Source organism: Caretta caretta, chromosome 1 (assembly GCF_965140235.1).
Source record: "Caretta caretta isolate rCarCar2 chromosome 1, rCarCar1.hap1, whole genome shotgun sequence".
In the NCBI taxonomy this organism is placed as follows: Eukaryota; Metazoa; Chordata; order Testudines; family Cheloniidae; genus Caretta; species Caretta caretta.
Window position 1 is genome coordinate 9,947,557 of NC_134206.1, and position 24,732 is coordinate 9,972,288.

Genomic DNA, 24,732 nt, shown 5'->3' on the forward strand with positions numbered 1-24,732 from the left:
ATTTGTCAAGAACAAATAGTGTCAAACCAACCTGATAGCTTTCTTTGACAGGGTAACAAGGCTTGTGGAGAGTGGGGAGGCGGTAGACGTGGTATATCTTGACTTTAGTAAAGCTTTTGGGAGTGTCTCGCATGACATTCTCATAAACAAACTAGGGAAATGCTTCCTAGCTGGAGCTGCTATAAGGTGGATGCATAACTGGTTGGAAAACCCGTTCTCAGAGAGTAGTTATCAGTGGTTCACAGTCATGCTGGAAGGGCATAACCAGTGGGGTCCCACAGGGATCAGTTCTGGGTCCGGTTCTGCTCAATATCTTCATCAATGATTTAGATAATGGCATACAGAGTATACTTGTAAAGTTTGTGGACGATACCAAGCCGGGAGGGGTTACAAGTGCTTTGGAGGATAGGATTTAAATTAAAAATGATCTGGACAAACTGAAGAAATGGTCTGAAATAAATAGGATGAAATTCAATAAGGACAAATGCAAAGTACTCCACTTAGGAAGGAACAATCAGTTGCACACATACAGAATGGGAAATGACTGCCTAGGAAGGAGTCCTGCGAAAAGGGATCTGGGGGGGTCATAGTGGACCACAAGCTAAATATGAGTCAACGATATAACGCTGTTGCAAAAAAAGCAAAGCTCATTCTGGGATGTATCAGCAGGAGTGCTGTAAGCAAGACACGAGAAGTAATTCTTCCGCTCTACTCCGCACTGATTAGGCCTCAACTGGAGTATTGTGTCCAGTTCTGGGCGCCACATTTCAGGAAAGATGTGGACAAACTGCAGAAAGTCCAGAGAAGAGCACCAAAAATGATTCAAGGTCTAGAAAACATGACCTAGGAGGGAACACTGAAAAAAACTGGGTTTGTTTAGTCTGGAGAAGAGAAGGCTGAGGGGAGACATGATAACAGTTTTCAAGTTACAAGGAGGAGGGAGAAAAACTGTTCTCCTTAACCTCTGAGGACAGGACAAGAAGCAATGGGCTTAAATTGCAGCAAAGGCGGCTTCGGTTGGACATTAACAAAACTTCCTAACTTTCAGGGTGGTTAAGCACTGGAATAAGTTGCCTAGGGAGGTTGTGGAATCTCCATCATTGGCGGTTTTTAAGAGCAAGTTGGACAAACACCTGTCAGGGATGGTCTGGATAACACTTAGTCCTGCTACGGGTGCAGGGGACTGGACTAGATGACCTCTCGAGGTCCCTTCCCGTCCTGTGAGTCTATGACATGGCAGTTCATGGGTGGAAGCGCCCTGCCCTGCAGCCTGCCCGGTGTTCTCTGCCTGGAGTGTGGGGGCAGTGCTGGTGGCCTGCCAGACCCGAGCGCCGGCTCCCAGGGGGCGGCTGCCTTCTCATCCCCTTCTCCCTTGCTCCGGCCAGGTTCTGCCTGATGGTGAGGAAGGGCTACCGGGACCCTCCCTATCACAACTGGATGCATGCCTTCTCCGTCTCCCACTTCTGCTACCTGCTCTACAAGAACCTGGAGCTGGTCAAATACCTGGAGTAGGTGGATGGTTACAGCTCCTGCAGAGAGCCAGCTTCCCCCCGTCCCGGGTCTGTACCCCGGCCCCTTGGCCTGTGTATCTCCCAGCTCGGCAGGGCGGGCAACCTACACCGCCCCCTCTCCCCAGCTGATTCAGCAAGTGGCGCCCTCCCTTGGAGTCTCCATCAGCCCAGTTCCCTGGCTTGGTGCTAGGGGGCGCTGTGCTGCTCTCCAGGGTGCACCAGCTGACACAGGTCCTTGCCGCTTGCCCACAGCACATTGCACAAGTCAGGGGGTTGGCCCTGGGCCGTTCCACACTGCCACACTGAATTCCCACATGCACTGCTCCTGTTCATTTCCTGTCCCAAACCGTAAGGCCCCTGCATGAAACGGCAGCGTTCCAGCCCAGAAGTGGGTGCACGAAGTGATCCCTGCACCTGTGGGTGGATCCGTTGAGCTCAATGGGGATCCCCCCCCCCAACACACTTTCAGCGGTGGCAGAATGTGGCTGCCTGCTTGGAGCTGCAGAAGTGAGGCTAGTTCAGACGGCCCTGGTGCCAGAGTCCCGTCAGCCCAGAGAGGTCACTGCAGAGAACGGGCTGAGCTGGCCCCCAAGAGAGGGAGGCGTTGCCCCAAGAGCCCCTCCCGTCCCTCGTCACCGTGATTCAGCTGGTCCTTTTCTCCACAGAGACATTGAGATCTTCGCCTTGTTCGTCTCCTGCATGTGTCACGACCTGGACCACAGAGGCACCAATAACTCGTTCCAGGTGGCTTCGGTAAGGCCGGGGGTTACAGGAGATCCGTTAGTAAACCCGGGGGGTTACAGGAGATCCGTTAGTAAACCTGGGGGGTTACAGGAGATCCGTTAGTAAACCCAGGGGTTACAGGAGATCCGTTAGTAAACCCAGGGGTTACAGGAGATCTGCTGCTGAGGCTGGGGGATTACAGGAGACCTGATAGGAAGCCCAGGGGGTTACAGGAGATCTGCCGGTGAGGCCAAGGGGTTACAGGAGATCTGATGGGAAAGCTGGGGGGTTACAGGAGATCTGATGGGAAGGCCGGGGGATTACAGGAGATCTGATGGTGAGGCTGGGGGGTTACAGGAGATCTGCCGGTGAGGCTGCAGGGTTACAGGAGATCTGATGGGAAGGCCGGGGGGTTACAGGAGATCTGCCAGTGAGGCTGGGGGATTACAGGAGATCTGCCGGTGAGGCCCGGGGATTACAGGAGATCTGCTGGTGAGGCCCAGGGTTACAGGAGATCTACCGGTGAGGTCGGGGGGTTACAGGAGATCTGCCGGTGATGCTAGGGGATTACAGGAGATCTGCTGGTGAGGCTGTGGGGTTACAGGAGATCTGATGAGAAGGCCGGTGGGTTACAGGAGATCTGCTGGTAATGCCGGGGGATTACAGGAGATCTGTCGGTGAGGCTGGGGGGTTACAGAAGATCCTCAGGCACCAGGCCTTTGGCTCCCTGATGGGCCTGGAGATGAAGCTGCTGGGGGTCGGGCTCCCCGGACACCTCATTGTGGGGGAACCAAAGCCCTGGGGACCTCGCTCTGAACATTGGGCAGCTGTTGCTAAGCAAAGGAAAATGTACAGCGACGAGAGGTGACATAACTTCCCCACAAACCCTCCAGGGGCAGGGGGAGCCATGGTGCAGGGAACACAGCAACTGCCATGAGCCGAGCACCCAGGACCTGTCCAGCCCTCGCGGGGATCGTGTGGCTTTGTGCCTCGCTGGCTCCTGCCAGCTGCCCCAGACCTTGGTCCAAAACCCGACCTGGCCCCGGCTCGGGAATGAGCTTCAGGGGCGTTTTCGTCTGCTTGTTTTTCATTCTCCCTCCCCTGTGATTCCGGCTCCCAGCCCCGCCACGAGGCAAGGGGCTGGAAAGTCCAGTCACTTGGCTCGGGTTCGAGGAGACCTCTCCTACGTCACAGGGGGACGGTCTGGCCTCCTGTTCGGAGGGTGGGATCCCTCCCAGCCCCCAAGACGCAAGGGCCAGCGACTCTGGCTGACGCCAGATCTCAGCCCTGTGCCCTACAATGGGAAGGGGACCTGCTACTGGGGCCCCCCATGAGCAGAGGGATGGGGCGGGGAATATACAGCCTGTGGGCCATAGCAACGGAACGTGCCCACCCCTCTCGTGGCCCCTATGTGACACTGGCGGCCGACCTCGGCCCCCTGCACCTGTAGATGGGCTCCTGGTCCCAAACCCCACCAGCCCCAGCGCCAGGGTTGGGTCCCTTCTGAGGCCAGGCTGGGAGGCCGGCAGGGCTGTGACGGGGGGCACCTGCCCAGCTGCAGCCCCCACTAACCCTAAAGCTCCAGTGAGACGGACGCCCTCACCCTATCACTGGCTGGCCTCCCCACACGGTGCCCCTCTGTCTTCCAGAAATCCGTCCTGGCGGCGCTCTACAGCTCCGAGGGCTCTGTCATGGAGGTAAAACGCTTTCTGCCCCGCGCCTCGCCTCGTTCCCACACCCTGCCGCACTCAGGGCACGGGGCCTGGCTCTGGCAGCTGCTTGCCTAGCTCACCAGTGAAACAACTGCAGCAGTTCTCAGCCTCGGGGGTGCTCTGCAGCTCCACACTGGCAGCAGGGCAGGGTGGCTGTCACAGGTGTGGGGGCCATGGATAGATGGGCATGGAGTTCCCCGTCACCTCCTCCCTCACGCGGGGACGAGGAGAGAGGGCAGCTTAGGGAAAGCCCAAGGCCTGGGGGGTGGAATATCAGGGAAAGCCCCTGCCTGCCCCCTCCATACGTTCTCCACAGCCCAGCCGTAAGGAGCATGGAGTCCTGCCCCGCTTGTCCCTACGGGCTGGGGAGGGGGAGTGCATGCACCGATGGGGGGGTGCTGCCCCCTGGTGGAGCCCTCTCACTAATGCAGCCCTCCCTGCCGTGCCTCGGTTTCCCCCTGCAGAGACACCACTTCGCACAGGCCATCGCCATCCTAAACACCCACGGCTGCAACATCTTCGACCACTTCTCCCGCAAGGTGAGTGGGGCGGAGCTCGCTGCCGGTGCCCTTCACCCCTGACGTGCAGCCCCCCCGCTAGTCCAGCCCTGCACCCCCCCACACACACACTGTGCTGCCGGCGCCCCTCACTCCTGATGTGCAGCCCCCCTGCTAGTCCAGCCTTACACTCCCCACCGCCCGTTCTGTCGATGCACCTTGGCTGTGTCCAAGGCCCCTGACTCCTGACCCACCGGATCCCCTGGCCCTTCAGCCGGGCCATATTGTACCAGATTACGTGGTGCTATTGGCTTCTAGGCATGTGCTGAGACTGTTTCCCTTTCGGGCGGGGCCCCCCTCAGGGTTAGAGCCCTGCTCTCCGGGTGAGAAGGGCCAGCCAGGCGCTGCGCCTCACTGAAGCCATATCCAGACGGAGTCCTTCTCCCAGAGGTGTGAGCCGGCCTGGGCTTCGCTCCTTGGTTCCTTCGGCGAATCGCGTGGCCAGATGCAGCGAGTCCCGTTGTGCCAGGTTCGGACAAGCCACGCCTCCCTCCTCCTGGATCCGAGGCGTCTTTGATCCAAAAAGGGTTTCTGCTTCCCGGGGAAACTCTCACTGATTAAACAAAGCTCCTAATCCAGCTGTGGACTCCACTGCATAAAAGCCGCAGGGCTGCGAGGTGGAAGGAAGCGTGGTCTAGTGGTTAGAACAGGTGATGGGGACTTGAGTCTCCTTGATCCCATTTTCCGTCCTGCCACTGAGTCGTTTGGTGACCTTGGCTGACTCCCTTGACCTTTCTGTGTCGATCAGGCCGCGTGGTGTGAGGTCCCCTGAGCCACGTGGCACTCAGCCGCGGTGTGATTGGCCTTGCAGGATTACCAAAGGATGCTGGATCTGATGAGGGACATTATTCTGGCCACGGATCTCGCTCACCACTTGCGAATCTTCAAGGACCTGCAGAAGATGGCGGAAGGTAAAGGCCCCCGGGGCGCTGGTGGGAGTGGAAGGCATTCGCTACGTGAAACCGGCCGCTAGCAAATGCTCCCAGATCCCGGTGCCGGGAGTCTGGAGTTGGCCCCTGGGATGGCAGCCAGCAGCCACCCAAGGGCTCCCGCGTGATTTACAGCTAGAACAGGAAAACGTCTCGGGGCCTGGGTTTAGAAACAGCAGCAGACCCCAGTTGTCCTCAGCTTCCCTTTGAGGGCGGAAGTTGAAATCCGCAGGTTGTAATGCTCCTGTGTGACCACTGGGGGGCAGCTACCACGCACTCCTTAGCTCCTTCACTGTGCCCTGACCCCCCCGGGCGCAAATGCCCCTGAATGCGGGGGGATGCTGACTCCTCCTGCACCTTGTCCCTGTCAGGCAGGCATCTGGGAGCGGGTCCTGGAGCCCTACAGCGGGCCCAACCCAGGGGAATCCAGAGTAGGGCCCATCAGCCTCAAAGGCTCCTAACTCCCCCGGACACCAAGGAGAGTTAGGCACCTAAACCCCTTGGAGGATCTGGGCGTGAACAGCTTGGCAGAGCTTTTCCATCTCTGAGCGCGCTGGGCTCCAGCCGGCTGGCAGTGGGCTGGAGCTCGGCTGGAGCCCCGGGACAGGCTGGGGAGAGGGGTCGCCGGCCCCGCGGCTGGGAGCACAACACGAGATCTGACCTGCGGGCGCCCAGGAACTCGTCACTCGTCCCTCTTCCTCCCCTGCCCAGGCGGCTACGACCCGGAGAACAAGCAGCACCACAGCCTGCTGCTCTGCCTGCTCATGACCTCCTGCGACCTCTCCGACCAGACCAAGGGCTGGAAAACCACCAGGAAGATCGCTGTGAGTACCTGCGGGGCCCCTCCTCCTCCGTTTGGGTGCCTGGGCCCGGCCTAGGGGGGCTCCAGCCGCTTCCACTGGGGCCGTGCTATCCGAATGTGGGGTCCAGGGGTCCAGCGCCCCCTGGAAGGGTAACGGGGGAGGCTGCTGTGCTCATTGGTAGGAGCTGCCACCTACAGCCGGGGTGCATCCGAGTGTCGGTGCTAATATCACACATTAGGTCCATCTGCTCCAGTACAGCTCCCCCCAGTGGCCAGCACTTAGCGCTAGAGAGGCGGGCAAAGCAAGGCCTACCGTTACCCTCGCCAGCTGCGCAGTGCTCCTCATGGGAGAGCGCTCCTTCTCACTCCCAGCCGGCAATCATCTTCTGCTCTGAGGCTGCTGAGCCAGATCGCCGCCCTGCCTTATCGGTGGGCAGAGCGTTAGCAGGCCTTCGACTGACGCAGGGACCTTCCTGCAGCAGTGAGTGCCACAGGTCAAACCTGCCTTGCGTAAGGAAAGGTCTCCTCTAGCTTGCTCTGCACCTTGCTCTGAGTGCGCTGGCCCGGTGAGGCGAGCTACACGGCAGAGACTCGTCTCTTCCGAGCCCTGCTGACCCTCCTCACGTCCCTTCGAATCGTTAAAGCCGTATCGGTTAAAACACTGAGCACGCTGAGAAATGTCAGTGAGGTTGAGAGACCCCGTGTCTCACGGGAGGAGCCCGGCACTGTCTGGGCAGAGGAGTCTCTCTCGAAGCGGAGCAGGGGATCCCGGAGCTAGCGTGGAGCGATTCTGATCCATGGACTTTCCTTCACAGGAGCTGATCTACAAGGAGTTCTTCTCCCAGGGAGATCTGGTACGTGAATAAATCCCTCTGGGGCAGCCGGTGTGTCGGGCTTGGCTTCCTTCCGTTTGTTCCCAGGCCACCCCGTGCTGCAGGCCAGGGGCTGCATTTCCAGCAAGAGCGCGTGGAGGTTGGCTTTCACTCCAGGGTGTCTGATGCCCGCATTTCAGCCGGACGTTGGCGTGACTGGGGCGGGCTGCCGGTTGGCATGGCTGAGCCCATCCTAAGGGGCAGTTTGTCCTGGCTGGGGACAGGGAAGCATCCAGAGATTCCCCCCCATCCTTAGATTGGGTTCGGCTCAGCTGTGGTTCTTCAGGACATCTTAAAAAGCCCGGCGCTGGCTCTCCACACTGAATCACCTGCCAGCCTCTCCCTCTGACGCCCCCAGGAGGCACCAGACACGGGCCAGGTGGAGGCAGAGCCAGGCCTACGGCTGGCCCTCTGCACCCTCCATCCATGGGGCTGTGTGCTCCCAGAGGAGACTAAACCAGCCCCAGGCTGGCTGGGCATCTGGGACAGGGTGATGCGGGCCGGGGATTGCTGGCTCGGACGCATGAAGCCAGGGACTGCGGGGATCACAGCCCCCTTTGCCTGTTCTCTGCAGGAAAAAGCCATGGGCAACCGCCCCATGGAGATGATGGACCGGGAGAAGGCCTACATCCCCGAGCTGCAGATCAGCTTCATGGAGCACATCGCCATGCCCATCTATAAGTGAGTCCCCGGGGGCCGGCTGCTTGGGGCAGGGGAGGGCTCCGTGCAGGAACAGCGCCGACAATGGCAGCAGCTGCATGGAGCTTAGCAGCGCCGTGCACGCCCCCCCCGCCCCCGCACAGAGCCCCCCCCAGCCCTCACAAACACACACAGACACACACACACACACACACACCCTCACAGAGCCCCCCCCAGCCCTACACACACACACACACCTCCCCACACACACAGAGCCCCCCCAGTCCTGACACACACACACACCTCCCCACACACACAGAGCCCTCCCAGCCCTGACACAAACACACACAGAGCCCCCCCCAGTCCTGACACATACACACACCTCCCCACACACACAGAGCCCCCCCCAGTCCTGACACACACACACACAGAGCCCTCACACACACACACACACTGAGTGCTGCCATCGGATCCTGTTTAACCAACCCCCCCCCCCATACACACACACTCACACACAGCCCTAGGCATCAGATCCTCTTTAACACCCCACTCCCCACGCACAACCCCCCACACTCACACTCATACACTGCCCTGGGCATCAGATCCTCTTTAACCCCCCCCCCCACACACACACACTATCTCCCACCCCACATACACACACACCACCCTGTGCAGCAGATCCTGTTTAACCAACTGTCGCGGAGTGTGGGGGAGTCCAGGCCCTGCACCCCTCTTCCTGGGATCCACTGAGACTCTCAGCCAGCCAGTAAAACAGAAGGTTTATTGGACAACAGGAACACAGTCCACAACAGAGCTTGTGGGTACAACCAGGACCCCTCAATCACGTCCTTCTGGGGGAGCAGGGAGCTTAGACCCCAGCCCTGGGGTTCCCTGTGTTCCTCTCCCCAGCCTCCCAAACTGCCAACTAAACCCCCCCAGCAGGTTCCCTGCTGCAGCCTCTGTTCACATTCCTGGGCAGAGGTGTTACCTCCCCCTCCCCCTCCTGGCTCAGGTGACAGGCTCTCAGGTCTCCCATCCCCAGGGCACATTCCCAGGTCAACACTCCCCCCTCCCTGCTGAGTCACTTCGTCACATCTCTCCCCCCTTCGAGACTGAACTGAGCGGGGTCACTGTGACCAGTGACCTGGGGAAGTTCGGGGCCCCCTCTCCGGGACAGCGCATCCGCTATCAGGTTGGCACTTCCCTTCACGTGGACCACGTCCATGTCGTAATCCTGCAGGAGCAGGCTCCATCTCAGGAGCTTGGCGTTGGCTCCTTTCATCTGGTGCAGCCAGGTCAGGGGAGAGTGGTCGGTGTAGACGGTGAAGTGTCGCCCGAAGAGATAGGGCTCTAGTTTCTTGAGGGCCCACACCATGGCCAGGCACTCCTTCTCGATGGCCGCGTAGTGTTGCTCCCGGGGTAGCAACTTCTTGCTCAGGTACACGATGGGGTGTCTCTCCCCCTTTTCATCCTCCTGCATTAACACCGCCCCCAGTCCCGTGTCGGAGGCGTCGGTGAACACCACAAAGGGCTTGTCAAAGTCTGGGTTCGCCAGAACTGGGCCACTGACCAGAGCCTCCTTCAGCGCCCGGAAAGCCACCTGGCACTGCTCGGTCCAGACCACCTTGTCTGGCTTCCCCTTCTTGCATAGCTCAGTGATGGGGGTGGCTATGGCGCTAAAGTGGGGCACAAATCTTCGGTAGTATCCTGCCATCCCAATAAAGGCTTGGACCTGCTTTTTGGTGTGGGGAGCGGGCCAGTCTCTGATCACCTCCACCTTGGCTGGTTCCGGCTTTAGGCGGCCGCTCCCCACCCGATGGCCCAGGTAAGACACTTCCGCCATCCCCACCTTGCACTTCTCCGCTTTTACAGTCAGCCCAGCCCCCTGGAGTCGGTCCAGCACTTGTCTAACCTGGGACACGTGGTCCTCCCAGGTCTGGCTAAAGACACAGATGTCATCAATATACGCCACGGCAAAACTCTCCATCCCCCTCAGGAGCTGGTCCACCAGGCGCTGGAAGGTGGCCGGCGCTCCCTTGAGGCCGAAAGGCAGGGTCAGGAACTCATAGAGCCCCAGAGGGGTGATAAAGGCCGATTTCAGTCGGGCATCTGCATCCAGCGGCACTTGCCAGTAGCCCTTTGTAAGGTCCATGGTGGTAAGGTACCGAGCTCCTCCCAGTTTGTCTAGGAGCTCGTCCGGCCTGGGCATGGGGTAGGCATCAGATACAGTGATGGCATTGAGCTTCCGATAGTCCACGCAGAACCGGACCGACCCGTCCTTTTTGGGGACCAGCACCACCGGCGAGGCCCAAGGGCTGGCCGATGGCTGGATCACCCCCAAAGCCAGCATGTCCCGGACCTCTCTTTCCAGGTCCTGAGCAGTTTTCCCTGTGACTCGGAAGGGGGAGCATCTTATCGGCGGGTGCGACCCTGTCTGCACCCGGTGGACAGTCAGATTAGTGCGTCCAGGCTGGTTGGAAAACAGCTGTCGGTACGGATGCAGCACCCCCCTGACCTCAGCTTGCTGGGCAGGGGTTAGCTGATCCGAGAGGGGGATTGTTTCCAGGGGGGAACCAGCTCTGGTCCCAGGGAATAGATCTACTAAAGGGTCATCTCCCTGCTCTTCCCACTGTCCACACACGGCCAACACCACATTCCCCCTGGCATAATATGGCTTCATCATATTCACATGGTACACCCGGCGGTGGTGCGCCCGGTTCGACAGCTCCACCACATAGTTTACCTCATTGAGCTGCTTGACGACCTTGAAAGGGCCCTCCCAGGCGGCCTGTAGTTTGTTCTTTCTCACAGGGATGAGAACCATCACCGGATCCCCGGTGGCGTAGGCACGGGCCCTTGCCGTGCGGTCATACCAGACCTTCTGCTTCTTCTGGGCTCTGGCCAGATTCTCCCTGGCCAGGCCCATGAGTTCAGCCAGTCTCTCTCGGAAGATCAGGACATACTCCACCACTGACTCTCCATCGGGAGTGGCCTTCCCCTCCCATTCGTCTCTCATCAGGTCCAGGGGGCCCCTCACCCTCCTTCCATATAACAGTTCGAAAGGCGAAAATCCGGTAGACTCCTGGGGCACCTCCCTGTACGCGAACAGCAGGTGAGGTAAGTACTTGTCCCAATCCTGCGGGTGCTGGTTCATAAAGGTTTTCAGCATCATCTTTAGCGTCCCGTTAAACCTCTCCACCAGCCCGTTGGACTGGGGGTGATAAGCTGAGGCCCAGTCGTGCCGGACCCCACATTTCTCCCACAAGCACCGGAGCAGGGCCGACATGAAGTTGGAGCCTTGGTCTGTCAAGACTTCCTTGGGGAACCCCACTCGGCTGAAAATGGTCAGGAGCGCATCGGCCACGGTGTCTGCTTCAATGGAAGCTAAGGGCACTGCCTCGGGGTAGCGGGTGGCAAAATCTACCACCACCAGAATGTATTTCTTCCCCGACCGGGTCGTCTTGCTGAGAGGCCCCACGATGTCCATGGCCACCTTCTGGAAAGGCTCCTCTATGATGGGCAAAGGTCTCAAAGCCGCTTTCCCCTTGTCCCGGGCCTTCCCCACCCTCTGACAGGGGTCACAGGATCGGCAATACTGCCGGACCGTGGTAAAGACCCCGGGCCAGTAAAAGTTCTGTAGCAACCTCTGCCGGGTGCGCCGGATTCCCTGGTGCCCTGCGAGGGGGATGTCATGGGCCAGGTACAGGAGCCTGCGGCGATACTTCTGGGGGACCACCAGCTGCCTCCTGATCCCACAGGACTCTACTTCCCTTGTGGGAGCCCATTCTCGGTATAGGAACCCCTTCTCCCACAGGAACCTCTCCTGGCAGCCTCTCCTCATGGTCCGTACCACCCTGAGGTCGGCCAGGTCCCTGAGCTTCCGCAAGGAGGGATCTTTCCTCAACTCGGCCTGGAACTCAGCAGCTGGGGAAGGGATGGGGACCGGTTCCCCCTCAGTGGCCAGGTCTGAGGCCTCAGCCTCTCTGAGCCGTGCCCCTCGGCCCTCCCTCCCACCAGGGTAGGGTCCTGCGCCTCCGGTGCGGTACCCTCCCCGAGGTCAGGGAGCAGTGGCCCTCGCCGGCTCTGGCTACGGGTCACAACCAGGGCGGTCTGGGGCTTGCTTGGCCAGTCCTCTAGGTCTCCCCCCATCAAAACTTCAGTGGGCAAATGGTGGTGTACCCCCACATCCTTGGGGCCCTCCTTGGCCCCCCATTTCAGGTGTACCCTTGCCACGGGCACCTTAAATGGGGTCCCGCCCACCCCTGTCAGGGTCAGGTAGGTGTTGGGCACCACCCGATCTGGGGCCACCACCTCGGGCCGGGCCAGCGTCACCTCCGCGCCCGTATCCCAGTATCCATTGACCTTCCAGCCATCCACCTCCAGGGGAACAAGGCACTCTCTCCGGAGGGACAGCCCCGCGCCCACCCTGTAAACTGAGCGCCCTGAGTCCAGAGCCTCCAGCCCTCTGGTGGAGCTGGCCTGGGGTACTCTTCCCTCCTGAGCAGGTGGTAAACTGGTAGGCCCCCTTTCCTGGGTCGTCTGCCCCTCGTCCAGCTGGGTCCCTACCCAGTTAACCCTGGGTAGGTTGGGTCTGCTCAGTTTGTCCCTGAGCCCAGGGCACTGGGACCGTATGTGGCCTCTCTGGCCACAGTGATAGCAGCTCAGGTCACGTTGGTCCCCTCGAGCGGGTCGGAGGGGCCCGACGCCAGGCGTTCCCCTTGGGAGGGGGTTCTCCCTATTTCCCCGCTGGGAGGCCCCCTGGTGACTCTCTCTCTGCATCGGGGGGGGCCTGTTCTTTTGGGACTCCTCCCGGCTACCCCCTGACCGACTGTTCACAAACTCGTCGGCCAACTGCCCTGCGTGCTGGGGGTTCTCGAGCTTTTTGTCCACCAACCACAGCCTCAGGTCGGAAGGGCACTGTTCATACAGTTGCTCCAGTACAATTAGGTCAAGCAGGTCCTCTTTAGCTCGGGCCCCAGCTGTCCACTTGCGGGCATACCCCTGCATCCGGTTGGCCAGTTGTAGGTAGGTGACCTCAGGCGTTTTACGCTGACTCCGGAACCTTCTCCGGTACATCTCGGGGGTCAGCCCAAACTCACGGAGCAGGGCCTGTTTGAACAGTTCATAGTCCCCTGCCTCCGGCCCTGTCATCCGGCTGTACACCTCCACGGCTTTGGGGTCCAGTAAGGGGGTGAGAAACTGGAGCCTGTCTGCAGGGTCAACCCTGTGCAGCTCACAGGCATTCTCAAAGGCCGTCAGGAAGCTATCTATGTCCTCCCCCTCCTTACGCTGGGCCAGGAAGCACTTATCAAAGTTCCTTGCAGTCTTGGGTCCCCCCTCATTCACCACAGCCGGGGCCCCACTGCTCTTCAGCCTGGCCAGCTCCAGTTCATGCTGTCTTTGTTTCTCCTTCTCCTGACGTTCCCTCTCCTTCTCCTGACGCTCCCTCTCCTTCTCCTGACGCTCCCTCTCCTTCTCCTCCTGCTCATGTTGACGTTGTTTCTCCTTCTCCTCCTGCTCATGTTGACGTTGTTTCTCCTTCTCCTCCTGCTCATGTTGACGTTGTTTCTCCTCATGTTGACGTTGTTTTTCATGATCCTCCAGCTCCCTCATTTTCATCTCCCTCTCCCATTCCAGCCGCCTCCGCTCCAGGGATGGGGAGCTCCTGCTGGGTGCTGGGGTCAGGGTGCCCTCGGTATTCGCTGGGCTTCCCCCAACCCCTCCCCCAGGCATAGGTAGGAAGGGTCTCGGGATGTTCTCGGCAGCAGTCTGACCCCTCCCAGCCCGGTCAGGCCCCGGGGCCCACGCTGCGTCTGCCGGGCGGCTCCCCTCAGGGACAGGGATCGGGTCATCCAAGCGATCCCTCTCCTCCAACTGGGCAATCAGTTGTTCCTTGGTGGACCTCCCGATGCGCAGCCCCCTCTGCCTGCACAGCTCCACCAGGTCACTCTTAAGGCGTTTAGCGTACATCTCCCTGCTGGCCACTCGCAGGCCGGGCAGCTTCCCACGGTTTCCAGGAAAAGCCCTTAGTGTGCCAGTCCTTCTTGAGGTCACCACCTCTTTGCCAGGGTCGAGCTGCAGACTCCTCCGCCCCTGGGACCGCTCGCTGCAATCCCCCGGGGGACCCTGTTACTGCAAAAGTCTTTCTCTCTGGTCACACATTCCCAGGGGTTAGCCGCCCCCCGAAACCGTCTCTCTCTGAATCTTCAGCACGCCTGGTCCCCGTCAATTCCCCTTCGTTTTACTGTTCCCCAGTCACTTACTGCAGGAAGCGCCGTTCACGGGGTGCAGTAGATCCCACCGCTGCCACCAGTTGTCGCGGAGTGTGGGGGAGTCCAGGCCCTGCACCCCTCTTCCTGGGATCCACTGAGACTCTCAGCCAGCCAGTAAAACAGAAGGTTTATTGGACAACAGGAACACAGTCCACAACAGAGCTTGTGGGTACAACCAGGACCCCTCAATCACGTCCTTCTGGGGGAGCAGGGAGCTTAGACCCCAGCCCTGGGGTTCCCTGTGTTCCTCTCCCCAGCCTCCCAAACTGCCAACTAAACTCACCCCGCAGGTTCCCTGCTGCAGCCTCTGTTCACATTCCTGGGCAGAGGTGTTACCTCCCCCTCCCCCTCCTGGCTCAGGTGACAGGCTCTCAGGTCTCCCATCCCCAGGGCACATTCCCAGGTCAACACTCCCCCCTCCCTGCTGAGTCACTTCGTCACACCAACCCTCCCCCCCTCCCCCCCCACACACACACTACACTCGCACACAGCCCTGGGCATCAGCTCTGCTTTAACCAAACACACACACACACACACTCTCTCTCACACAATGCCCTGGGTATCAAATCCTCTTTAACACCCCCCTACACACACACACACACACCCCACATACACACACACCGCCCTGTGCAGCAGATCCTGTTTAACCAATCCTCCTCCCCCCCACACACACGCATGCCCTGCCATCAGCTCCTGTTTAACCCCGAGGGAGGGCACGCTGCAATCCCTGGTACCCTCCCATGATCAGCTGCAGGCAGAACCAGCGAGAGTTGGTCTCCTCGTGCCTAGAAGGGCCGGGAGCAGGCAGAGGCCAATCAGGGCCAAGCAGGCCAGATAAAAAGGGCTGACTGGCGCTACTAGTGGCCAGATCTGGGTGAAGCCAAGAGTGGGAAGGCTGGCTCTCCCTGCCCCAGCCCAAGTTATCTGCCCTGGCCAGGGGCCTAACCCTGCCGGTGTTTGCCTCATGACGGGCTCATGTGTCTGGTATGGACTGCCTAGTTTAGTGCCCATTTGTTTTCTCCGCCCCGGCCAGCCCTTGGCAGTGTGCGTGCAGCGCAGAGGGCCCCCGTTCGCGGCCCCCGGGGCTATGGCTCGCTACCCCTCCTGCTGACGGGCGTTCTCCTTGTCCCCCAGGCTGCTCCAGGACCTGTTCCCGAGAGCCACCGAGCTGTATGAGAGGGTGGCCAGCAACAGGGAGCAGTGGACCAAAGTGTCTCACAAATTCACCATCAGGGGCCTCCCCAGCAACAACTCGCTGGACTTCCTGGATGAGGAGTACGACCTGCAGGGGATGGACAGGGAGAGCGCCAAGATGAACGGCTGCCTGGACTCGGAGGGACACATGGAGACGGTGGCGCAATGAGGTTCTCCTCACTGCTGGGGGGGGAGGGGGTGACAGATCGACAAACCCAGCGACTTTGTCCCTTTTCTCCTGGATCCAAAGGAAAGAGGGAGCTGGTTTTGATAAATCCTTATTTGTCCAGTGCGTTCTCTGCAGTCACGGTCCCCCCCAGGCCGTGCCTAGCCCCGTGGGTGAGATGGCGGCTCTGATTCACACCTGTTCAGGACACTCACCCACGTGCTCTTTTGGATGCCGGGGGGGCGGGCGTTATTCCTTGGACTCCTTTTGCTGTACATTGAAATGAACCGCACTTCCCTCATCCCCTTCTGTACGGGGACCATCGCTTTTCAATGGCTCCAGGGCTCGGTGTCTGCGCTGGGAACAGAATGGGGTTCGCCAGGGCCAGGGAGAGTGTGTGCTTTGAGAAGGCCTGAGGCTGCCCTTCCCCTCTGAGCACGGCTGCCTTCACTTCCCAGACCAGGATCTCATGCTTCACACCCTCCTGAGAGCTGAACTTCACGGGCTGACCGACATGGAGGACTTTTGCCGCTGGCTGCTTCAGGGTGGGGGGAGAGGTTTTCCTGCAGGCTGATCTGCAAACCCTGGCTGCTGAATGGGGAGTTACATGGCCCGTGAGGCTGGGACAGGGGAGAGCTGTGCAGGCAGGCAGGGACGGAAAGGAGAGGGGGCCAGTCGCCAAGGAGAGCGGAAATGTTCCCGAGGGTTGCAGAGACGAATGGCCGGGAGAAATCACGTGTGGCGCGTCCTCGTGAACGTACCTGTGGGCACGGAGCAGTAGGGCCGTAGAACCGGGTCTTTGCTCCGGAGATGTCTGGCTGAGAGCACGATGTGTTTTTCTGACCTCCAGGCAGTCGGGCATGACAGGTCCCGTACTTCCAAGCACAGGCTCACGGCTGCTCTCCTCCCAATGACAGCCTCCCTGCTCTCAGATCATGGGCCAGCCGCCTCCTGCTGTCTCGCAGTGGTGGACGGCAGAGGAAGGGTGTTTAGATCCAGAGAGGAGCACAAAGCCGTCCGACAGGGAAACCTGTCCTGAGGGGACACTGCAGGAGAGGAGAGACTGGAGTCTGCAGGCCATAAAACGCCCCTGATCCATGCACACGTCTCTAACTGCTGAGCAGAAACGCCTGCGCATGATCACTGCCAGCTTGTGATCTCAGAAGGGGGCATCTGCGGGGCCAGAGCCACGCCCGGTGTAAGCAGACGCACATCCAGTGACGTCAGCACAGAGCACTTTCCCCTTCGCCCACATCTTGGCCCATCACTGCCTTTGTAATTGAAACCTGCCCTTTGGAGACTTTAGCAGAGAAGGTCCCGGTACCCAGGTGTGCCCTGCAGATTCCCAGCCGAGCCAGCAGCCGACCACGCAGACGTGCCCCGGCTGCCCTTGATGGGGCGTGCCGGTTCCAGAAGGCATCTGCCAAGCAGTGTCTCCCTGAGCAGTGGTGTTCCCTGAGCAATGGCGCAGAGCCGGAGCGCAGGGAGCCAGATAGCACTCTGCACCCTTCACCAGATGCACGGGCCGCCTGTACCTTGTCTAGCGGGGCCAGCACGGAGGTTATTTAGAGGCCTAGGTTGGACACAGAATCCGGAGGGCATGTGTCACACACGCCATCTGAAATGTGCCGGGGGCAGCATTTCTTGTGGACGCTGGAGGGGTTTTAAGCCTCCTTCAGGCCTTTTATTAACCCGCTCACCGGCCTCTTTTCTGCTGCACCCGCTGAGTTAGTGGCCTGGGGCCGACGGGTCTAAGTGACTCGGGGGATGGCGGGACTGCAGCAGGGAGAGAAACGCGCCAGCCACCGAGCGTACAGCTCGCTAGCTACGTACCCGTGTGTCGCACTCACAGACCCTAACCTGGCGCTTTCCCCGCTATATGCCTTGAATTCCGACTGACTCCACGGACTGCGTAAGGTCTCGGGCCCGTGAGTGGCAGAGCTGCAGCAAAGCGTTCAGCTGGTCGCCAGGAAAGCAGGAAATACGGACTTTCTTCCCGAGGCCGGTACTGTAGTGTTGTGGCCAGCCCGTCCCAGCTGCCCGTGGACTCTGAGGAACAAATCATCTGCTGAGCAAATGATCGTCACGGGGGCGAGGTGTCCCAGCCTTCAGGGAAACAGATGATAGAGGGGGCAGAGCCCTGTCTCCTGCATGGCCTGGTCCCACTGGTCCCACGTTCTCACTCAAGAGGACATCTGGTGCTGAAGCACTTGCCGGTTTCGTTTGCTATTGATCAGAGGACAGGCCTGCTGGTGGAGTCCGTGTGGGCCTTTAAATCCTTTCCCACGTCATCTTTCCCTGCCAATCGCAGCAGTCACTAGTGTACATAGGCCTGGGTGCTGTTCCTCCTTCTTGGGAAGACACTGAACGGCCTGGGCTGGATTCCTGGCCCCACTGAAATCAGTGGGTTTGTGCCATTGACTTCAGTAGGGCCAGGATTTCGCCCCGGCTGTTCCCCCCAGGATATCACTCCGCGCAGAGGCCAGTCTGCTGCTTTCTCACTTGTCTTCTGCATGCTCAACTTGATTCTTTCTCACAAGGGGCATCAGCATGGGAACAGGGTCTGGGATCTCCATGGCCAGGGGCTCCTTGGTCTCCCAGCTGACGGCGTAAAGAGCTCTGTGCGGTGATGACATAATTCCCACCACTGGCGGTGCTCGAGGGCCATCAGCAGAGGGTGAGGAACCCAGATGAAGACCAAGAAGCAGGAGCAGAAGGACTGTGGCATCCACGGTTGAGGATTACGTCTCGCCTTTGTCGTGAGCTGGATTTGATGGATGGATGGGACTTCCTCTCTCTAACCCCTGTACGAGAGATGGCCCAAAGCTAAACACCCTACACTGAAGAGCCCCAACCTTTCGGAAAGTTTAGAGCCAGATCTGGGCTTATGGGTTGGCCCCATCGAGTTGAAACAGACCAGAACCCCGATCCAAGGTCTCCCTCAGCTCTGCCCTTTTTGGCCTAGGCCCCTAACCCCTAACCCCTGCTCCACGCAGTCCTCCAGATAAAGAGAGGAATGGGAGCTACAGGAGAGTGCCACCATCTAGAGGCAGAAGAGTCTCCAAAGAGAATGTGGCCAGGTGGTGTCAGCTGGTCTTGTGTCGTTTTTTGTAGCAAGTCCAGAGAACCCAGGCTCTTCCCCAATAACGGATACTGCAAAACATGGAGGTAGGCTAGCGTGGCCCTGGGGTCCCCGACACTGCAAACTGCATTGATCACAATGAACCAACTGTGGCTGTCCCTAGGGGGTGAAATTCACCCTGTGCAGAGTGCTGGTGTAACACCGACAGACCCCGGTTGTCGGCAGATGGGATCAAACCTGGGGCCTCTGGAGCTTAGTGCATGAGACTGTCCCGCGTGAGCTAAAAGCCGCCTGGCTCTTAGCTAAGGCTGCAGCAGACTCATTAATCTCTAAGTGGTCTGGGTGTCGATGGGGGGGACAGAACACCACACCCAGGAGGTGTGTGGGTTACACTGGCACAAGTCCCAGCTAAACCCTATTTCGAAGGCACAAGCAGGCCACAGGGGCGTATTTCACAACAACTGGTCCCTTTGCTTTGCTAAAGCAGCACCTTCTGAAATAGCGAGCCTGGCGAACCTCCACCAAAGCCATCCGACGCCGACCTGGCGGCAGGAGTCTTCGCATACTGGCTGTGGGGTGTCAGCACAGGGGTGGAGTTACATAAATGTTTGGTGGAGGGGGATGATGATGCCCTTACCCAATACTCACTGCTGAGTGTCTCAAGAGCGTTGACTGGCCTGTGTTACGTGGGGGCTCAGACTCTGTAGTGACAATGGTCCGATCTGGCCTTAAAACCTACGGCTGAGGAGCGGTAGGAGCTGCCGGGTGTGTTTAATCTTCGGGCACGGCTACACGTGCAGCGGTAGAGCGCTGTGAGTTAAACCCGCCTTCGTAGGGCGCAGTAGGGAAAGCGCTGCCGTCTGTCCACACTGACAGCTGCAAGCGCACTGGCCCGGCCACATTTGTGGCACTTGCCGCGGCATTGGGAGCGGTGCACGATGGGCAGCTATCCCATCGAGCACCTCTTCCCATTCTGGCGCTGTGGCTTGTGGGAAGGGGGCGGGGCATTCTGGGTCCTGTCCCAACGCCCTGTGATGCATCGGTTCGCATCCCAGCATTCCCTTTGCTTCGGTCCACATTGCGCGCCATCTTTCAACGTTTTTTGTACTGCGCGCTCTGTCTTCCCTTTCGGTCTGCGGGAATGGAGCCCGAACTGCTGAGGAGAATTTTCAGTGCTGTAAAGCGGGGGAAATCCCAGTCAGAAGCACATCGGGCCGGTAAATACCCATGCTGGTAAACACAGCAGCTGAGGCTTAGAGTCCTGGAGACCATGCTGCAGGTTTCTATCCCAGAGCAGCGCTCAGCATGGGGAAAAAGAGGGAGCTGGTGTTTAGGGCAGCAGATTGCATCCTAAATGAGGATGCTATTCCTGGCTTTGCCACTGACTTACTGCGCGACCTCAGGCAAATCACTTTCTCTCTCCCCGTGCCTCAGTTTCCCCATCCATGACTCTCTTATCTCACAGGAGCTGCTCTGAGGCTGGAACCATTATTCAGGCTTTGAGAGCCTCGAATGGAAAGGGCTACCAAAGTGCATCAGTGTAATCAGCAGCTGGACTATTTACCTGGGGAGGAAGGGCAGGGTTGTCTGGATCCTGTGGGTGGATGAGCACTGCAGTGTGTAAATGTAGGAACATCTGGTCTTCAGCGACATGCAGTACACATGGGTGTCATCCCTACCTGCTCTGCGCACCATCCAGCGACCAGACATTGGCTCATGCTGTGGGTATGAGTTTCTTGTGGATTTGGGCTACATACAGGTTTTCCTCGGGGTCTTTTTTTAATTGTATGTTTCTTTGAATATATGTCGTGTGTGCTGATGTATGTGGGGAACAGTGGGAGACTCTGAAGACAAGGATGCTAACCGAAAACATGTATTCATTTGCCTTACCTATTCAGAGTTGCCTTTAGAAAGATGCTTTGTATAAAATACTTGGTAGGACCTTGCGTAGTTACTAAATGTGAATGTTGGCTGATAGCTTTGTATAGGAGTACGTCTATTTCTTTCTACCACAATCCCTCTTAGAACAACTGTAAGTATTTGCAGAGGGGAAGATAGCAAAGAAATTGAAAAAAAAACAAACAAACCCCTAAAGGCAAAAAAACCTCCCAACCCTGAAAACAAAGCTTACTCTGATTGTTACGCTCCATTCGATTTTATCGGGCAGTGCTTGTAATTAATTTGTAACCACCACATTGTATTATAGCCATTGTTTGGGAATGGGAAATTATTTATCGACACTCCATCTTCCGCTGCGTGAAGAGCAAAGTTGACGGCGTACGTAAACTTGCGGTAACGTGGTTTTAACGATAGTTTCTAAGGGTCTGACTTATCCATTGGTGGCATGCTGAAAAAGGGCGCATAACATGGGGCGGGGGAATCAGTGGTCAAATCTATCCCTTTTTTCTCCACTGGAGATGTGTAAATAAAAACAGAGGGTGAAATTCACCCCTGTGTAAGGCCTGTGCATAACAAAGCACTAGGACTTAGGGGGTGCATAGAACTTGTGCTGGCCTGATTTCCCCCTTGGAGAATGCCACCACTGCTAGCTTACATGCGGACATCAGCGCTTTTCCCCCGCAGCCAGGTCCTTTTCTATTCGGACACTTTCCTGCAAATGAAGCAAGAGCTGGGACCCGCGCCAGGTGCTCCCTTCCTTCCGCTCACTTGCGAGCACAAAAGAGCGAAGGGGAAAGGGGGGGGGGTCACAGACGCACCAACATCCACACCTCGCTGCGTAGTTGCCACCCGGATTCCCCTGGCTCTGTATAAAAGCAGAGACAACAAACCAAACCAAAATGTGAAGTGGCTGCTTCCAAGCTGTGGCTGTGTTTTGCACCCTTGCTGGTTTTAACGTTGCTGTGTATGTAAGTGTGGTTCTTTTTCTCTCTCTCCCTTGTACATAGCCACCTGTAGATACTGTAAAGCCCGGCCGGTTTGTAGGGGTTCTCTTACCTAGCGTGTGTGTGTGTGTGTGTGAAATATTTTCCAGCTTTTCTGTCTTCTTATTACATTGGTGGTTCTGGGGTTTCATTTTTTTTTCTCCCTTAAATAGTTGTGAAGGGGAAAAAAATGGGGAATTTTTTTCCTAATAAATTTCATACGCCGATCTCCAGTGTCTGCCTTTTATTCTGCGTGGGGACCAAGTGGCTGATCGCAAGGCACATGGCTGGCTGGTTTGATGTGTCAGGTCTCAGCTAAACAGGAGCTGGCCTGTTTCAGTTCTGGGGGGCAGGGTTCCAAGTGGTGTTGGTGATACAATAGGTGAGGCTCTTCCCTCTCAGTCAGCAGACCTGACTGATGATGGTGTTAGTAGGGTGACCAGATAGCAAGGGACGGGGGATGGAGTGGGTAATAGGCGCCTATATAAGAAAAAGTCCCAAAAAACGGGACTGTCCCTTTAAAAACGGGACATCTGGTCACTCTAGGTGTTAGGGGATAGCTGCCCAGAGGCTACAGAGGTTTCAAAAAGTCCACTCCAGTCTTCGCCGATGTCTCCAAGGCAGTTTAAGGCATAGTATTGGGAGTCTGTCATGTTACTTGGTAATGGAAATGCTGACAGAGTCTATGTCTCCTAGACTCGTAAACTTTAAGGCCAGAAGGGACCATCATGATCATCTAATCTGACCTCCTGCACTTTGCAGGCTCACCCACCCTTTCCTGGAACAGACCCCGAACCTCTGGCTCAGGCACTAACGACCTCAAATCATGATTTAAAGACTTTGAGTTACAGAGAATCCACCATTTACACTAGTTTAAACCTGCAAGTGACCCATGCCCCATGCTGCAGAGGAAGGCAAAACCCCACCAGGGTCTCTACTCATCTGACTGGGGGGAAATTCGCTCCTGACCCCAGATATGGGGATCAATTAGACCCTGAGCGTGTAGGTGAGACCCACCACCCAGACCCTGGGAGAGAATTCTCTGTAGTAACTCAGCGCCCTCCCCACCTAGTATTACAGGCCATTAGAAGTTTAGCAACCAGTGCGACTGGACAAGCTTAGTATGTCTGAAAATCAGGCCAACTCTACAAACCGTTCTGAGCCAGCTGGTGTACATGTGCGTCGCTGGGCTCTACAGATGAAATCAGTGCTGCTCAACTAGGTGTCATAGACCCTATGCTACCCTTAGCAAAAGGAGATTTTCCTTTCTGTCATGTGGTAGGCTCCTGTCCTTTCAGAGCAGGAAGCTCTGAATGCTATCCCTGCTCTCACACTAGGGCGAAATAGCCAGCTGGAGCGGTAGATCCGTGCCTCTGAAGGTACTGGCCCCTCTGAGAATAACCTTAGCAGGAATAAGAAAAGGAGGACTTGTGGCACCTTAGAGACTAACCAATTTATTTGAGCATAAGCTTTCGTGAGCTACAGCTCACTTCATCGGATGCATACTGTGGAAACTGCAGAAGACATTATATACACAGAGACCATGAAACAATACCCCCTCCCACCCCACTGTCCTGCTGGTAATAGCTTATCTAAAGTGATCATCAAGTTGGGCCATTTCCAGCACAAATCCAGGTTTTCTCACCCTCCGCCCCCCCACCCCCCCACAAGCTCACTCTCCTGCTGGTAATAGCCCATCCAAAGTGACCATTCTCTTTAAAATGTGTATGAAAATCAAGGTGGGCCATTTCCAGCACAAATACAGGTTTTCTCACCCCCCCACCCCCCCTTTTACCAGCAGGAGAGTGAGTTTGGGGGGGGGGGGCGCGGAGGGTGAGAAAACCTGGATTTGTGCTGGAAATGGCCCAACTTGATGATCACTTTAGATAAGCTATTACCAGCAGGAGAGTGGGGTGGGGGGAGGTATTGTTTCATGGTCTCTGTGTATATAATGTCTTCTGCAGTTTCCACAGTGTGCATCCGATGAAGTGAGCTGTAGCTCACGAAAGCTCATGCTCAAATAAATTGGTTAGTCTCTAAAGTGCCACAAGTCCTCCTTTTCTTTTTGCGAATACAGACTAACACGGCTGTTACTCTGAAACTTAGCAGGAATGGCGTGGATGCAAACTCATACGGCAGCAGAGAGACGCTGAATGGCCAAGCGATGAGCAGAGCTTCCAGCTGTTCAGAATCCCCCCACACATAGTACAGACAGTGGGATCCTACCGATTCTTTCGTGGAACGATGCAGGGGCCAAATCTGTCCCTGGCTCACGGCGTCCCCAGGTGATATCCTGGGTCTAACAGTAACGGTGTCTTGTCTTCTCAATACTTAAACACTTGTTAAGCCTCTGCTCTTTCGTCTTCCCGGAGTGTCTCGTTCGCTCAGTGTTTCTAAAGTTACTTTTAACACATTATGTAAGGTAAAACAAAAGAAGGAGGCATGCCCTTGGGCCCAGGTTAGGAGTGAGGTCCCCTAGGGGGCAGTGGTAGCAGACACACAATAGCCGGTCCATTCAGGCTCCCAGCTGGGCTGCTCAGAGGAGGCTGCATCGGGGGTGAGTGAGCCAGAAACGGGGGTGCATGGAGGATCAGGGGAAGCAGGCCCAATCTGGCCGGAAGGGCGGTGGGGAACAACTGCCCTGGCCCTGTCAGTTGGGGCTCTCTGGTGATGGCTTCCTGCCCGGAAGAGGAGACCAGGGCCTCCCCACCCCCAGACATATGCACACACCTTACCCTGGCTGGCAGCGCTGGGCTCTTTCGAACTGACACCCGCAGCTAGAGATGACTAATCATGAGCTAAGCCGGCGCCCGCCTCCGCTCTCTGAGGCTGCCCGGCGGTGTCAGGGGGCCAGTCTCGTCCTACCGTCTCTTCCCCCACCTCCCCTCTCGGGCAACTCAGTTTCCTGACGTCCCGGAGGGGAGACGGGGCTGAGAAACCCCACGAACGCCACGCTCGTGCGGACGTGTCTCCGTCCCAGCAGCACAGGGCAGCTGCCCCGTTTCGCTCCCCGGAGGGGTGGGTCCCAGCCTCTGGGGCAGGGACCTGGGCCTTCTGCCCCCCTGACGTCTCTGGCTCCCACACCGAAGCAGGAGCAGCTTGTCCAGCCCCTGGGCCCAGCAGCAGCCAAGTCAATAAACCCCATTCAACAGTGAGCCCTTGAGGGGGGCAGGCTGTGGCCAAGCCCCCCAGGAGGGTTGTGAGTGGTGGGGTCAGCGAGGGGGTTGTGGGGCGCTGGAGCCCAAGCACGTGCTCAGAACAAGGCCTGTTTGCTCAGCAACGCTTGCCCTCGAAAGTCTCTCGGTGGAGTCCCAGAAGCAGACAGAACAGGATGGGGAACACCTGGCCTCTGACATGGGGAGCAACCCCCATCTCCAGGGAGCGCCCAGTG

The 24,732-nt window shown here is 57.8% G+C and overlaps 1 protein-coding gene across 2 annotated transcripts in view; it reads left to right on the forward strand.

Moving 5' to 3' along the window:
• The window catches only part of PDE2A (phosphodiesterase 2A), a 376,047-nt gene extending 354,479 nt beyond the window's left edge, over nucleotides 1-21,568 (forward strand). For both annotated transcript variants that reach the window (XM_048838672.2, XM_048838681.2), the window contains 9 exons: nucleotides 1,386-1,508; nucleotides 2,177-2,264; nucleotides 3,884-3,931; nucleotides 4,411-4,485; nucleotides 5,315-5,414; nucleotides 6,144-6,256; nucleotides 7,050-7,088; nucleotides 7,681-7,787; nucleotides 15,152-21,568. In XM_048838672.2, the coding sequence (XP_048694629.1) occupies nucleotides 1,386-1,508; nucleotides 2,177-2,264; nucleotides 3,884-3,931; nucleotides 4,411-4,485; nucleotides 5,315-5,414; nucleotides 6,144-6,256; nucleotides 7,050-7,088; nucleotides 7,681-7,787; nucleotides 15,152-15,380 (922 nt within the window). In that variant the 3' untranslated portion in view covers nucleotides 15,381-21,568. The remainder of the gene's footprint in view (nucleotides 1-1,385; nucleotides 1,509-2,176; nucleotides 2,265-3,883; nucleotides 3,932-4,410; nucleotides 4,486-5,314; nucleotides 5,415-6,143; nucleotides 6,257-7,049; nucleotides 7,089-7,680; nucleotides 7,788-15,151) is intronic.
• The last annotated feature ends 3,164 nt before the right edge of the window (nucleotides 21,569-24,732 follow it).